This window comes from Muntiacus reevesi, chromosome X (assembly GCF_963930625.1).
Source record: "Muntiacus reevesi chromosome X, mMunRee1.1, whole genome shotgun sequence".
Classification (NCBI taxonomy): domain Eukaryota; kingdom Metazoa; phylum Chordata; class Mammalia; order Artiodactyla; family Cervidae; genus Muntiacus; species Muntiacus reevesi.
In genome coordinates this window covers 53,180,967-53,195,283 of record NC_089271.1, presented here as the reverse complement: position 1 = coordinate 53,195,283, position 14,317 = coordinate 53,180,967, and the positions used below count along the sequence as shown (strand labels likewise).

Here is a 14,317-nt window from a genome sequence, read left to right as displayed (position 1 = left end):
AAATCACCACTGGTTTGTTGGATTCTCAAATTCTTATGTTCTTCTTTAATCTTCCCGCAGCTATTTACTTTTCAGTATTCTCAAACAGCTGTGCCGTGAATTCTGTCCAGGTTTTATAACTGTGTTCAGTAATGGACAAAGAGTAGCAAGTACTTAACCATCTTACCCAGAACTATAATCTAGAATTGAATTTTAAATAAATCACTCTGGTGATTATATGGAAGGTGAATTTGAAGGGAACAACACTAAAGATAGGAAGATCACTTAGGAAAGTACTATAGTAATCTAGGTAATAGATGAGATCTCAAACCTGGGCAGTCGGTAATAGAGACTATGATGAGAATGCCAATTCAAGAAATATTTAGGAGGTAAAATTGATTAAGACTCAAAGAGGTCACCCTCTTACAAGGCCATAATTGAAACATGTAAGAAATTCAAAGTGGTCAAGACTTTTTAATGGCTCCATTAAAAAATACTTAGGAATAGATAATAACAATAGAAATATAAAAATTATACTCTGACAACTGTAAAACACTGTTGAAAAGAACTACTTCAATAAATAGAAAGGCATATCATGTTGCAGCATAAGTCCTGACATTTGGATTTTCTCTTTTTTGTAATGCAAATGTCTGACTTAAGCCTTGATTGCCCAGACATCCACTTCAAAGAGGCACTCACTTCAAAGATGGCAACCTCAAAAAACATTGGTAGCCAGCCCCACCCCATTTGCTACTCCTTTGTTACAGCAATCTTATTTGATTTGATAACTGACCATTTGGACTGCTTATTTTTTCTCTTCTCTGGCTTCAAATTCCACTCTTGCATTTTAAAATTCACCAATAACGAGAGAGCCCCAGAAACCCTAGGTTCCCACCTTCAATAAAAACTTACTCACTCATTCTCTGTCTCTATGTGTGTCACTCGATCTCCCTCTCTCTCCTCTCCCTTTCTGTCTCTGTCTCTCTCTCTTTCTCTCTCCCCAAACCCTTGATCTTTCTGTGTGGGCCCAAGTATGCTGTGTATTTTCCAGGTGGTGGTGATGGTTTAGTCGCTAAGCTGTATCCAACTCTTGTGACCCCATGGATGGTAGCCCACCACCACTCCTCTATCCATGGGATTTCCCAGGCAAGCATACAGGAGTGGGTTGCCATTTCCTTCTCCAGGGGATCTTCCCAACCCAATTGCCATGACAACCACCAGAAAAACCCATACAAGGACTAAAAAGAAGTATTATTTCAGTTCAGTTGTTCAATCGTGTCCAACTCTTTGCAAACCCATGAACGCAGCACGCCAGGCCTCCCTGTCCATCAGCAGCTCCCGGAGTCCACCCAAACCCATGTCCATTGTGTCAGTAATGCCATCCAACTATCTCATCCTCTGTCATTCCCTTCTCCTCCTGCCTTCAATCTTTTCCAGCATCAGGTCTTTTCAAATGAGTCAGTTCTTTGCATCAGGTGGACAAAGTATTGGAGTTTCAGCTTCAATATCAGTCCCTCCAATGAACACCCAGGACTAATCTCTTTTATGATGGACTGCCTGGATCTCCTTGCAGTCCAAGTGACTCTCAAGGGACTTTTCCAACACCACAGTTCAAAAGCATCAATTCTTCTGTGCTCAGCTCTCTTTACAGTCCAACTCACATCCATACATGACCACTGGAAAAACCATAAACTTGACTAGACGGACCTTTGTTGGCAAAATAATGTCTCTGCTTTGTAATATGCTGTATAGGTTGGTCATAACTTTCCTTCCAAGAAGCAAGCGTCTTTTAATTTCATGACTGCAATCACCATCCACAGTGATTTTGGAGCCCAGAAAAATGAAGTCAGCCACTGTTTCCCCATCTATTTGCCATGAAGTGATGGGACCAGATGCCATGATCTTAGTTTTCTGAATGTTGAGTTTTAAGCCAACTTTTTCACTCTCTTCTTTCATTTTCATCAAGAGGCTTTTAGTTCTTCTTCACTTTCTGCCATAAGGGTGGTGTCATCTACATATCTGGGGTTATTGATGTTTCTCCCAGCAATCCTGATTCCAGCTTGTGCTTCTTCCAGCCCAGTGTTTCTCATGATGTACTCTGCATATAAGTTAAATAAGCAGGGTGACAATATACAGCCCTGACGTACTCCTTTTCCTATTTGGAACCAGTCTGTTGTTCCATGTCCAGTTCTAACTGTTGCTTCCTAACCTGCATACAGGTTTCTCAAGAGGCAGGTCAGGTGGTCTGGTATTCCCATCTCTTTCAGAATTTCCCACAGTTTATTGTGATCCACACATTCAAAGGCTTTGGCATAGTCAATAAAGCAGAAATAGATGTTTTTCTAAAGCTCTCTTGCTTTTTTGATGATCCAGCAGATGTTAGCAATTTGACCTCTGGTTCCTCTGCCTTTTCTAAATATAGCTTGAACATCTGGGAGTTCACAGTTCACATATTGCTGAAGCTTGGCTTGGAGAATTTTGAGCATTACTCTACTAGTGTGTGAGATGAGTGCAATTGTGTGGTAGTTTGAGCATTCTTTGACATTATCTTTCTTTGGTATTGGAATGAAAACTGACCTTTTCCAGTCCTGTGGCCACTGCCGAGTTTTCCAAATTTGCTCACATATTCAGTGCAGCACTTTCACAGCATCATCTTTTAGAATTTGAAATAGCTCAACTGGAATTCCATCACCTCCACTAGCTTTGTTTGTAGTGATGCTTCCTAAGGCCCACCTGACTTCACATTCCAGGATGTCTGGCTCTAGGTGAGTGTGAGTGATCACATCTTCATGATTATCTGGGTCATGAAGGTCTTTTTTGTATAGTTCTGTGTATTCTTGCCACCTCTTCTTAATATCTTCTGCTTCTGTTAGGTCCATACCATTTCTGTCCTTTATTGAGCCCATCTTTGCATGAAGTGTTCCCTTGGTATCTCTAATTTCCTTGAAGAGATCTCTAGTCTTTCCCATTCTATTGTTTTCCTCTATTTCTTTGCACTGATCGCTGAGGAAGGCTTTCTTATCTCTCCTTGGTATTCTTTGGAACTCTGCATTCAAATGGGTATATTTTTCCTTTTCTCCTTTGCTTTTCACATCTCTTCTTTTCACAGTCCAAACCACACCCCTGCTCTAAGGTAAGTCAAGAATATCCCTCCCTCTCTTTCGAATTACCCACCTTTTACACTGAACCTCTTATATATATATGATGTCTCTGCCCAAAGCAGGTTGAGAAGTTGATTTGCAAGCTAAATTCCTGCTTCTCCATTATTCAGCCAGCAGATAAAGCTTGTGCTGTTCTAGTCTTGGGGCTTCCCCAGTGGCTCAGACAGTAAAGAATCTGCCTGGAATGTGGGAGACTGGTTTCAATCTCTGGGTCAGGAAGATCTCCTGGAGAAGGTAATGGTTACTTACTCAAGTATTCTTGCCTGGAGAACCCCATGGACAGAGGAGCCTGGCGGGCTATAGTCCATAGGGTCGCAAGGAGTCAGATATGACCTAGCAACTAAACAGCAGCAGCAGCAGTTCTAGTCTCAGATTCGTTTCATTATTAGCTGTGCAAATCTGATCAGGAAAAGAACCTCCCTGGCCAAGACAAGAGGTCTGAGCCCAGGCTAGGACCCAAGCATTGGTCCAGGCAACCAATTCAGTCACATGTCCTGCTGCTGCTGCTGCTGCTGCGTCACATCAGTCGTGTCCAACTCTGTGCAACCCCATAGATGGCAGCCTACCAGGCTCCTGTCCCTGGGATTCTCCAGGCAAGAACATTGGAGTGGGTTGCCATTTCCTTCTCCAATGCATGAAAGTGAAGAGTGAAAGTGAAGTCGCTCAGTCATGTCTGACTCTTGGCAACCCCATGGACTGTAGCTTCCCAGGCTCCTCCATCGATGGGATTTCCCAGGCAAGAGTACTGGAGTGGGGTGCCATTGCCTTCTCTAGTCACATGTCCACATGCAGGAAAATGGAACTGGATTCCTATATCACACCACATACAAAAATTAATTCAAAATTGATTTAAGATCTAAATATAAGAACTATAAAACTCTCAAGAAGAAATAATGCAGGTAAATCTTCATGACCTTGACAAGCCATGGTTTCTTGGATAAATTTAGACTTCAACAAAATTAAAAGCTTTTATGCTTCAATTAACACAATCAAGAATGTGAAAAGACAATTCATAGAATTAGATAAAATATTTGAAATCATAAATATAATCCCAGATTATGTAAAGAATTCTTACCATTCAATAATATAGAAGTAAATAAGCCAAGTAAGAATGGGCAAAGAATTTGGACTGATATCTCTCCAAAGAGGATACACAAATGGCAAATAAGCGCAAGATAAAAACGTCCAACATCTTTAGCCATTAGGGAAATGTGAATCAAAATCACAAGAAGAGTGCTCACTCTGGCAGCATATATACTAAAATTGAAATGATACAGAGAGCATTAGCATGGCCCCTGTGCAAGGATGACACACAAATTTGTGAAGCATTCCATATTTCTTCTAGACAGACATTTCTCCAAAGAAGACATACAGATGGCTAACAAACACATGAAAAGATGCTCAACATCACTCATTATCAGAGAAATGCAAATCAAAACCACAATGAGGTACCATTACACGCCAGTCAGGATGGCTGCTATCCAAAAGTCTACAAGCAATAAATGTTGGAGAGGGTGTGGAGAAAAGGGAACCCTCTTACACTGTTGGTGGGAATGCAAACTAGTACAGCCACTATGGAGAACAGTGTGGAGATTCCTTAAAAAACTGGAAAAAGAACTGCCATATGACCCAGCAATCCCACTCCTGGGCATACACTGAGGAGACCAGATCTGGAGGAGACACGTGTACCCCAATGTTCATCACAGCACTGTTTATAATAGCCAGGAGATGGAAGCAACCTAGATGCCCATCAGCAGATGAATGGATAAGGAAGCTGTGGTACATATACACTATGGAATATTACTCAGCCATTAAAAAGAATTCATTTGAATCAGTTCTAATGAGATGGATGAAATGGGAGCCCATTATAGAGAGTGAAGTAGGCCAGAAAGATAAGGACCAATACAGTATACTAATGCATGTATATGGAATTTAAGAAGATGGTAACGATAACCCTATATGCAAAACAGAAAAAGAGACATGGATGTACAGAACGGACTTTTGGACTCTGTGGGAGAGGGCGCGGGTGGGATGTTCTGAGAGAATGGCATTGAAACAGGTATACTATCATGGGTGAAATAGATCACCAGCCCAGGTTGGATGCATGAGACAAGTGCTAGGGCTGGTGCACTGGGAAGACCCAGAGGGATGGGATGGAGAGGGAGGCGGGAGGGGGGATCAGGATGGGGAACACATGTAGATCCATGGCTGATTCGTGTCAATGTATGGCAGAAACCACTACAATATTGTGAAGTAATTAGCCTCCAACTAATAAAAATAAATGGAAAAAAAGAAAAAGAAAAGAAAATCACAAGAAGATAGCACTTTCATGCCCACTAGAATGGTTATAATAAAGACAGATTATAAAAAGTGTTGCAGAGGATGTAATGAAATTGGAACCCTCATACACTGCTGATGGTAATGTAAAGCAGTACACAATCCAGCAATTTCCCTCTTCAGTAAATACCCATGAACAATGAAAACATATGTGCACACACAAACTTGTACATGAATATTCAAAGCAGAATCATGCACAATAGCCAAAAAGTGAAAACAACCCACATTCCCATCAACTGATGATTAGATAAACAAAATATGCTCTATCTTTACAATGGAATGGACTTCCCAGGTGACTCAGTCGGTAAAGAATCTGCCTGCAGTGCAGGAGACCTGGGTTCGATCCCCAGGTTGGAAAGATCCTCTGGAGGAGGGCATGGCAACCCACTCCACGATTCATTCCTAGAGAATCCCCATGGACAGAGGAAGCCTGGTGGGCTGCAGTTCACAGGGTCACAAAGAGTCAGACATGACTGAGTTACTAAGCACAGCACATACAATGGAATATTTTTCATCAAAAAAAGGAAATGAAATACACATGCTACAACATGGATGAATCTTATGTTAAATGAAAGAAGTTAAACATAAAAGGCTATACACACTGTAAGATTTAACTCATATGAAATGTACAGAACAGCTAAATCTACAGAGACAGAAAGTAAATCAATGGCTGCCTAGGGTTAGGGGACAGGGATGGGGTGGGATGGGGACTGACTGCTAATGGGTATGGGGTTTCTATTGGGATGATGAAAATGTTCCAAAATTTGACTGTGATGATAAATGTACAACTCTGTGAATATACTAAAAACTACAGAATTGTACATTATAAGTGGGTGAATTATATGTCAATAAAACTGTTGAAAATGCATAAGGTTCAAAGAAAATCAGTTATATAGAACCAGAGGAATCAAAAGATAAACACAAAATCTTGATAAAGAAATAGATGTGCTTCTTTAGTAAGGCATTAAATAACAAGATTCAGGCCTAAGAGCTAACTTACTTTTGAAGTAGTGATGAGTGTAAAATAAATTTTGAGACATGTGCAACAACTACAACAAAAATGACTGACAGTTTCATTAGCATCACTAAAGAACAACGGAGGTGGAAAAAAGGAGGGAAAGTAAAACAGTCAATTGTTTCCCCTGATGAAGCTGCAGGATTCAAAAGTGGGTACAGACAAGAGATTTCCTTTTAGTGAGGTTGGAGATTTGCAAGAGGGCTTCCAGCCTAGTGCTTTTATCATGTCTATACAAAATTGGCTGTACCAGCTAAGTCACTACCAAGCAGCTTGGACCTCTCTGGCTATACCCTTCAGTCCCTCTGCAAGGCAGTGGGAGGGGACAGGTGTAAACCTAATGATATTTGGTCAACAAAACAAAGCAAGCTGGGAGACAGAATGGAAAATTAACACAATGGGTAAGAAAGCACTAAGGTAAGAAAGCATCTAAGGCACGGCATGCTCTCCCTCCTGTTTCCAACTCATCAGAGAAGGAGATATGACCAGACTAGCCTGGGGACTCGGGTGAAAATTGGAGAGTCTTCAATGACTTCCCACTCTACCAGATACCTACCTCCAGGACTAAATTTCAAAATATTTGACAAATGATAATCAGCCACAGAGCAATCACAACAGTTGCCAGTCACAACACTAGGACAGAGCCTTGGAGATCTCTTGCTATGACAGACATTACCTGATTCAGTTGCTATATGGTGGGGAGGTCCTATAAGTCCTAGAGGCAAGACTGGGGCAGTGGCTCTTCATCAACTGGCACAGAATCTGTTAATAACTGAAGTGGCAGATTCTTTACCGTCTGAGCCAGCACAGAAGCGCCGTATCAGTATACCTCACCACAAATATAGGATAGAGTAGAACCTACTGAAAGCTTTATGAAGGAAGGATTGAGCAAGTGGTTGATGCTTCCATTCATGGGACATCTTGTAGATTTCACCAGTGGAAATTTCTCCTCTTGACTGAAGGACCAAAAGAGATTTCAGTGCACCACACCAAGTTTTTTTTTTTCAAATTTAGACTCTAGAAAGTCACCTAACTGCAAAAGTAGGGGTACATTTCAGTGAAAATCCTGATCCCTACCTTTTCATCATGTTTAGTTCAGTTCAGTCGCTCAGTCGTGTCCGACTCTTTGTGACCCCATGAATCGCAGCACGCCAGGCCTCCCTGTCCATCACAAACTCCTGGAGTTTACTCAAACCCATGTCCATTGAGTCGGTGATGCCATCCAGCCATCTCATCCTCTGTCGTCCCCTTCTCCTCCTGCCCCCAATCCCTCCCAGCATCAGGGTCTTTTCCAATGAGTCAACTCTTTGCATGAGGTGGCCAAAGTATTGGCGTTTCATCATGTAGGAAGAAGCAAAGAAAGCAGGCAACCAGAAAAGGGGACTGATGGATACTGGGCCACACATCCAGCTGCCCCAGATCTGAACACTGAGGCCTGTCTGTCTGTAAGGGGTCTCTCTCTCTGGACTGCTCCCCCCAGCACCAGGGTGCTCCTTCTAGAGACTCATCCATCAGTGTACATCTAGCTCAATTCCTCTTCCTTTGAAGAGAAGGCCTTCAAATAGGGAAACTGGATAAGCCAGATCCTGAGGCACAGCCTTTACTAGGCAGGGGACAATACATCTGTGGGCTACGTATGGGGCTCCTGAGCAATAAAGGGGAAGTGAGTCATTTTAACAACAACCATCAAGTTTTATTAAATTTGTTATCAAATATTACAACAACTTCTTTTCTTTTGTAAAAAAAAAAAAACTTAAATACTTATAACAACATCAGTTTGGGAAAAGACAAACAGTATAAAAATGAGGAAAAGTGATGAAAAGACAAATCCAAAGACAGAATAAATACAGCCTATTTATGCGCCTGGCCAGCCCTGGTGGCTGCTGCCAGAATACCAGACCCTCAGCCTCAGAATTAGCAAAACTTCATATTTTTTTCCAGTGTCAACATGTCCAAGGGTGGGATTTTGGTGACTTCAAAGAAGATCCTGCAAAAGGAAGAGGGGTCTGCTCAGTGTGAAATAGGCCAAAGCAAGGAGGCTCCATGGAATAAGAGGGACATTGGCCCTTGGTTCCCTATCTTGCTTTAACTCTGGAACAGAAAGTAAGGTAAAAAAGTACCTGAATCCTTCTTTCCCCTTAAGTGAGGTTAGTCTGGGCCTCCCCACGATGAAGCATAAACCCAACCTCAACTGGAGACTGATACTTACTTGTGCGAATACTTGGAACGTACAGTCTTGAGCCTATTGCAAGAATGAAAATTCACTAGGATGTTCAGCTGCCTGACCAAGGTGCGAAGATCAGAGATCTTGTAGCCACTGTAATACTCCAGGATAGGAGCCTGGAAGAAACAACATGAACAGTCACATTTATGGCAGGAAGCAGACCCTTCCTGTCTCCAACACCCAAGTCCAAACCTCCTATCCATAGTACAGTCAGGGAAGATAGTCAAACAATTCAGACTCATACAGCACAGATATCGGCCAATCATTATAGGGTACTACCTAGAAAAATATGTTCTATCTGCAAGCTAGTGGAATGGCTATATCCATATGTACCAGCTGGATATAAGGCCCAGTCATAGGTATTTAAACTGAAATCCACTAAGAATTCAAGGAACAGGACAGACTTTATAACTTATGCACTCTCAAGTTAAGAGCCAATGGCTAGGCAAACCTCAGAACAAACTTGAGGTCCCAACAAAACAGCCAATAGGAACTTAAGGTTGTTCTTCCTCTCTGGCTCGAACGGCTATCATTTCATGCATTTATTTTCTCATTCAACTTTAAGGATGCCTAGCATGTGGCCAAAGGAGTACAGCAGAGTGCTTAAGACCAAAGATTCTGCAGGCAAGCTGCTAGGGTTCAGATTCCAGCTCCACTTACAACATGACCTTGAACCAGTTACTTAACTTCTCAGTACCGCTGTTTCTAAATCTGCCAAATGGGGATCATCACAGTAATTACATTATAGGATTAAATGAGCTAATATACATAAAGCACATGAAACAAGAGTCTAGCACATGCCCATACCATATGAGCTAGGATTAATATTAACCAAGCCTCATACACAATGCTGGGAATACAAGGATGACTAAGGCTCCTGCCCTTGAGGAGTCTGTAGTCTAGTGAGAGAGACAGACATGCACACCAAGAATTACAAAATGTGTGGGAAGTGCTACCAGGGAAGGGAGCATGGGACACTGGAGGAAGAGAGCTGTAGGACCCATGACTTTTGTCTGGGAGAGCCACAGAAAGCTTTGTAGAGAAGCATACATCTATAATAGGTGCTAAAAGTCTAATGGGAGTTCCACAGGTAGACAAAGGAAGATTTATTATTCTGCAAAGCAGGAGTTTTCTTACAACGTCTTGAATTATTCTCCCTGAACTCATTTTTTTTCCCAAATATCTTACCTGGAATTGGGGGCAGGGGATCAGAAGTCCACCAATTTGGATCCCTTTCCCTTTTACATGGCCCTGAGATACTTCTGCAGGAATCTCAGGGCTCTACTGAATATTGGAAACCACTGCCACAGGCAAAGGGCAGTCATTGGAATGCTGCTATCACCTCTCACCATTTCCTGTTAATACATTGCCTGCTCTATCCATAGGAAATATCTTATCTGCCTCCCCAAAATCACACTTATTGCCTTCACGTCTTTTCAATCATTCTTCCCTCTACCTAGAATGTCCCTTCTCACATGTTCCTACTCATCTTTCAGGACCCAACTCAAAAGTCACATTCTGTGTGAAGCCTTTCTCATATATATATATGTGAAGCCAGACTACCTGGGTTCAGATCAGGACTGATATTTAGCTGATGTTAGTACATCCACATCAAATATTAAAATACTGAAATATTTCTATGCTGGTTGGCAAGCAGTTTGCTGCCCTGAGCCTCTCAATCGTCCTCCCTGAAGACTACCAAACTTCCCCAGGATCCAAAGCCTGGGTCAGCATAGGGCCTCCAGGATCATGGCTCCAGAGCTATGGCCACACCCATTCTGATTGTAGAATAGGTATATACTTTGAACAGACTCGTAGTTCTCAAAGCCTAGCTCTGCTTCTCATTAGCCAAACATGGGAACTTATTTCTTATCTGTCCAATAGGGATAATACTGTTGATTTCATAGGGTTGTTGTGAAGATTAAGCGAGTTAATATACAAAGTGTTTAGACCACCATCTAAGCATTCAATAAATGCTAACCATTATTACATATTCTTTTTCATCATCATCACTGCCATTTACTGAATGCTTCCTCTGTCCCAAGACATTTCGGGGCCTTGTCCAAGTTCACACAACTATTTTTAAGGTTCTTTCTCAGCACACAGAGGTTATTCCATCAGTAGTGGTGCTAGAAGTTTTAGGCTGGAGGGGCCTTGGAGAGGTTGGGAAGAGTATGCTCATTTGTGAACACACTTTTTCTACTTGGATTTCATTTACATCTCAAAAAGTTCATAGTTTCCTAGAGTTGTTTTTATTCACAATTTTTCATAAAATTAAGAAAGCATCAAATATACATTTTATTTGTATTGGGGAAGGAGGCTGTGGAGGCCTTCCCCTTCAGAGAAGAGTACTATAGTATATGTCTGAGTCCCCTGTTACGTACATGGACAGTTGCTTTCACTGCTCTATTCTCTGGGTCAGTACTTGCCAAATCCTGTGCCAATGAGCTCTCCTGTAGGGGGTCAACCTTGCTGAGAAGATTGCAAGGAGCAGGGGTGGCATGGAGTATGGCAAGAAGTGGGTCTACCCCACCCCCTGCCATAATCAAAATAATTTCACATTAGTCTGTTTTGTGATATTGGGCTTTCAGGTAAGCTGTCTTTAGAACAAATGGTACTGTGACAAAGAAAAATGAAATAAAATACTTCAAAACCAGGGCTACAGAAAACCTTTAGGCAGCCAGGCCCCTAAAAGGTCAAGATGTTAAAGGATTCATAACAGCACATATGCAGCAGTTTTGTCACAGAGTCTCCCACAACCCTAACTTACACCTTCCTCCAGCTGACCCTGTGCTTTTAAATCCCTACCCAGTCTTCCCCACTGCCCGCAAGTATTTACCCAGTGTCCGAGCTCGTTCATGCAGAGGGCCAGGAAGAAGGAGGCAGCAGCAAGCTTGGAAGCCCTCTCCTGGACATAGTCATATTCCAGCAGGGTCAACTCACAGATGAAGCGGGACAAGGTCAGTGTCTTCATGCTGGCATAGACACACTAAAGGCAGGAAGAAGACTGATTCAGAAATCAACACAGAACACTGGCACCAAGCAGATGACCCCTGCACTCACTCCAGTTATCCTACCTTGGGCCTAAATGGTTCTCTGCCTGAGCAATGTACTTCTGCTACCATGACTCACACTAAGGACCCTGTCCCTAAAGCACAGAATCTTTAGGAGGGGTGATTCTGAAATCAGCAATGGTATTTGCCATCTTTAGGATCTTAAGTCAAAACACCAACTGTGCTTGTGGTACCCTCCCACCTCCCCTTTCTGTATATACCATCCTTTGAAAAGCCAAAGGCCTCCAACTGCTATCTTTGCACCAGATTTCAGACTAGAAATCTTTTGTTTTAATCTACACACACACACACACACACACATATATACACACATGTGTAATACATATATATATATTACATATATACACATATATATTTATGGGCTTCCATGGTGGTTCAGAGAGTAAACAATCTGCCTGCAATGCAGGAGACCCAGGTTCAGTCCCTGGATTGGGAAGATCCCCTTGAGAAAGGAATGGCAACCCACTCTAGTATTCTTGCCTGGAGAAATGCATGGACAGAGGAGCCTGGTGGACTAAGTCCATGGGGTCACAAAGAGTTGGACACGGCTGAGCAACTAACACTTTTCATGTATATTTATACATACACACACACACACAAATCCTACCACAAAACACACTTGTAGAATAAGTGAATAATTACAAAGTGACTTCCCCTGTAAGCAATATTCAGGTGAAGGAAGAGAACTTTGCTAGCATCTCCTCTAAACTTCCCATGTGTCCCTTCCTGATTAAAGAATCTTCTTGGGTGGAGAGGGAGGTGGGATGGGAGACCGGGATGGGGAATTTGTGTAACTCTATGGCTGATTCATATCAATGTATGACAAAACCCACTGAAAAATAAAAAAAATAAATAAATAAAAAATAAAGAAAGAAAGAATCTTCTTTCCTTCCCCTACTCTGCCCTCACCTCAAAACTTTACAGGCATACCATGGAAATCTGCAATTTTCTCTGCCCACCACCACCACCACACTCCATAAAGATCGCCGTTCTAGGAGGGTGGCTTGAAGAAACTCCCCTGTTCTGAGTTGTCCCTTTCCCTACCACTCAGGGAGCCACTCTGGGAATGGAGGGGACTAACTCAGCAGTGGGAAAATGAAGATGTGCATCCTCCCTCTTACCCTAGCATATCTGCGCAGAAAATGATAGGCGATGGGAATGTTGATATCAAATTTGAGGATTTTCAGGATGCTGGCTTCCATGGCGAGCATCTCATCTCTCTTATAAATATCATTGCAGATGTACAGGAAGTCATTCACACTAGGTGCGCAGCGCTCCTATGGGTGGAGAGGAGAGGCAGTCACAACCAGGCAAAGACAACCCATTCCTCTCTGCTTGGAGATGAAAGGCAGGGGAAGTGGGGGTGAATGATAGGAGGTAATAACATCCCCTGGAATAAACCTTCAGGGTAGCTCTTAGAGCCAGCATCTGGTTGATGTGAGCAGTCCATCTGAAAAACAAAATCAGAGACATAGGAGGAGAGAGGACAGGCCTTTTGGGGTAGATTCTTACAGCACTGGAAGTGGCACAACACAGCACATGGACTGGAAGCACTGATCTCTCTTCTGATGAGTGAGAGCCAGAAATGGGAAATCTAAGGCCTGCTCTGAGGGGAATGGAAGGAAAGAGACCACAAAAAGGGGAGCTAGAGATGGAAAATAAGCCCACACTTTGTTGCCTAGTCTAAAGAATGAATAAGGATGTTTGGGAGGGGGCACTGTTGGGGTAATAGGCACTGAAAGAGACAGAGAGATGGGCACAGAGGGAACCCAAGCTGAGACTGAAGGTGGTGGGAGGATATGCAAGGGGGGCTACACTGGGAAGATCCAGGGCAGATGGAGGGTGAGAACAACACCTCTCTCCCCATTCAGGAGCACCTTCCTATGTCCCGCCCTCTGCAGGCTGAAATTTAGCTTTGGGGTGAGGAAGAGGAGGCAGGAAGACCCCTGAATCTTTTCTCTACCTGCACCTCACTGCCCACTCCAGCATTCTTTTCACAACTTTCTCTATCTTCAGATCACAAACTGGACCAATCTTCTGGGTTTGCAGACAAGGAAATTGAGGCTCAGAGAGAGAGAGAGACTTGCTTGAGGTCACACAACCACCTAGTGACAAGGGCAGAACAAGAAATTCTCCCTTCCACTGCTCTACTTACCAGTGGTTCCTTCCTTTCTTCTCTTCTCCTATCATCTCCTTACCTCCCCTTGCAAAAGTCTTTCTGTACTTCTCAATCTTGTGAGGGGAAGATTTTCTTGCTCCAAAATACCTAGTGGGGTTCCTTTGTCCCAACAACCAAAAGCCAGGTACTCCTGGTTCCAAAATCTGCTAACAAGAGCACCTTGTACTTTCCTCCTCCCTCCTGTGCTTGGCTGGCCAGGGATCCCTAGCTTATTTTTAACCCCCTTGAGGTTGAGGCAGGAAATACTTGCTCAACCCACAAGGACATCCCTAGGTAGGCAGAGGGAGGAGGAGGGAGAAAGCGAAGGAAAAAGAGAGATGAAGGGGAGCAAGGGAATGAACCAGGAAG

General features: G+C 42.8%; 1 protein-coding gene and 2 non-coding genes across 7 annotated transcripts in view; 2 read left to right on the top strand and 1 right to left on the bottom strand.

Annotated features, from left to right (window-relative positions):
• Nucleotides 1–4,373: 4,373 nt before the first annotated feature.
• LOC136154880 (U6 spliceosomal RNA) lies at nucleotides 4,374–4,480 on the top strand. Its single transcript, XR_010660586.1, has one exon. It is a non-coding gene; the product is annotated as a U6 spliceosomal RNA (small nuclear RNA).
• Nucleotides 4,481–5,763: 1,283 nt separating this feature from the next.
• On the top strand, nucleotides 5,764–5,835 carry TRNAC-GCA (transfer RNA cysteine (anticodon GCA)). The gene has a single exon. It is a non-coding gene; the product is annotated as a tRNA-Cys (tRNA).
• A 2,336-nt stretch (nucleotides 5,836–8,171) lies between these two features.
• Nucleotides 8,172–14,317, bottom strand: part of CCNB3 (cyclin B3) — a 55,873-nt gene continuing 49,727 nt past the window's right edge. For all 5 annotated transcript variants that reach the window (XM_065915238.1, XM_065915240.1, XM_065915241.1 and 2 more), the window contains 4 exons: nucleotides 12,912–13,067; nucleotides 11,556–11,705; nucleotides 8,702–8,832; nucleotides 8,172–8,479 (listed from right to left, as the gene is read on the bottom strand). In XM_065915238.1, coding sequence (XP_065771310.1) covers nucleotides 8,407–8,479; nucleotides 8,702–8,832; nucleotides 11,556–11,705; nucleotides 12,912–13,067 — 510 coding nt within the window. In that variant the 3' untranslated portion in view covers nucleotides 8,172–8,406. The remainder of the gene's footprint in view (nucleotides 8,480–8,701; nucleotides 8,833–11,555; nucleotides 11,706–12,911; nucleotides 13,068–14,317) is intronic.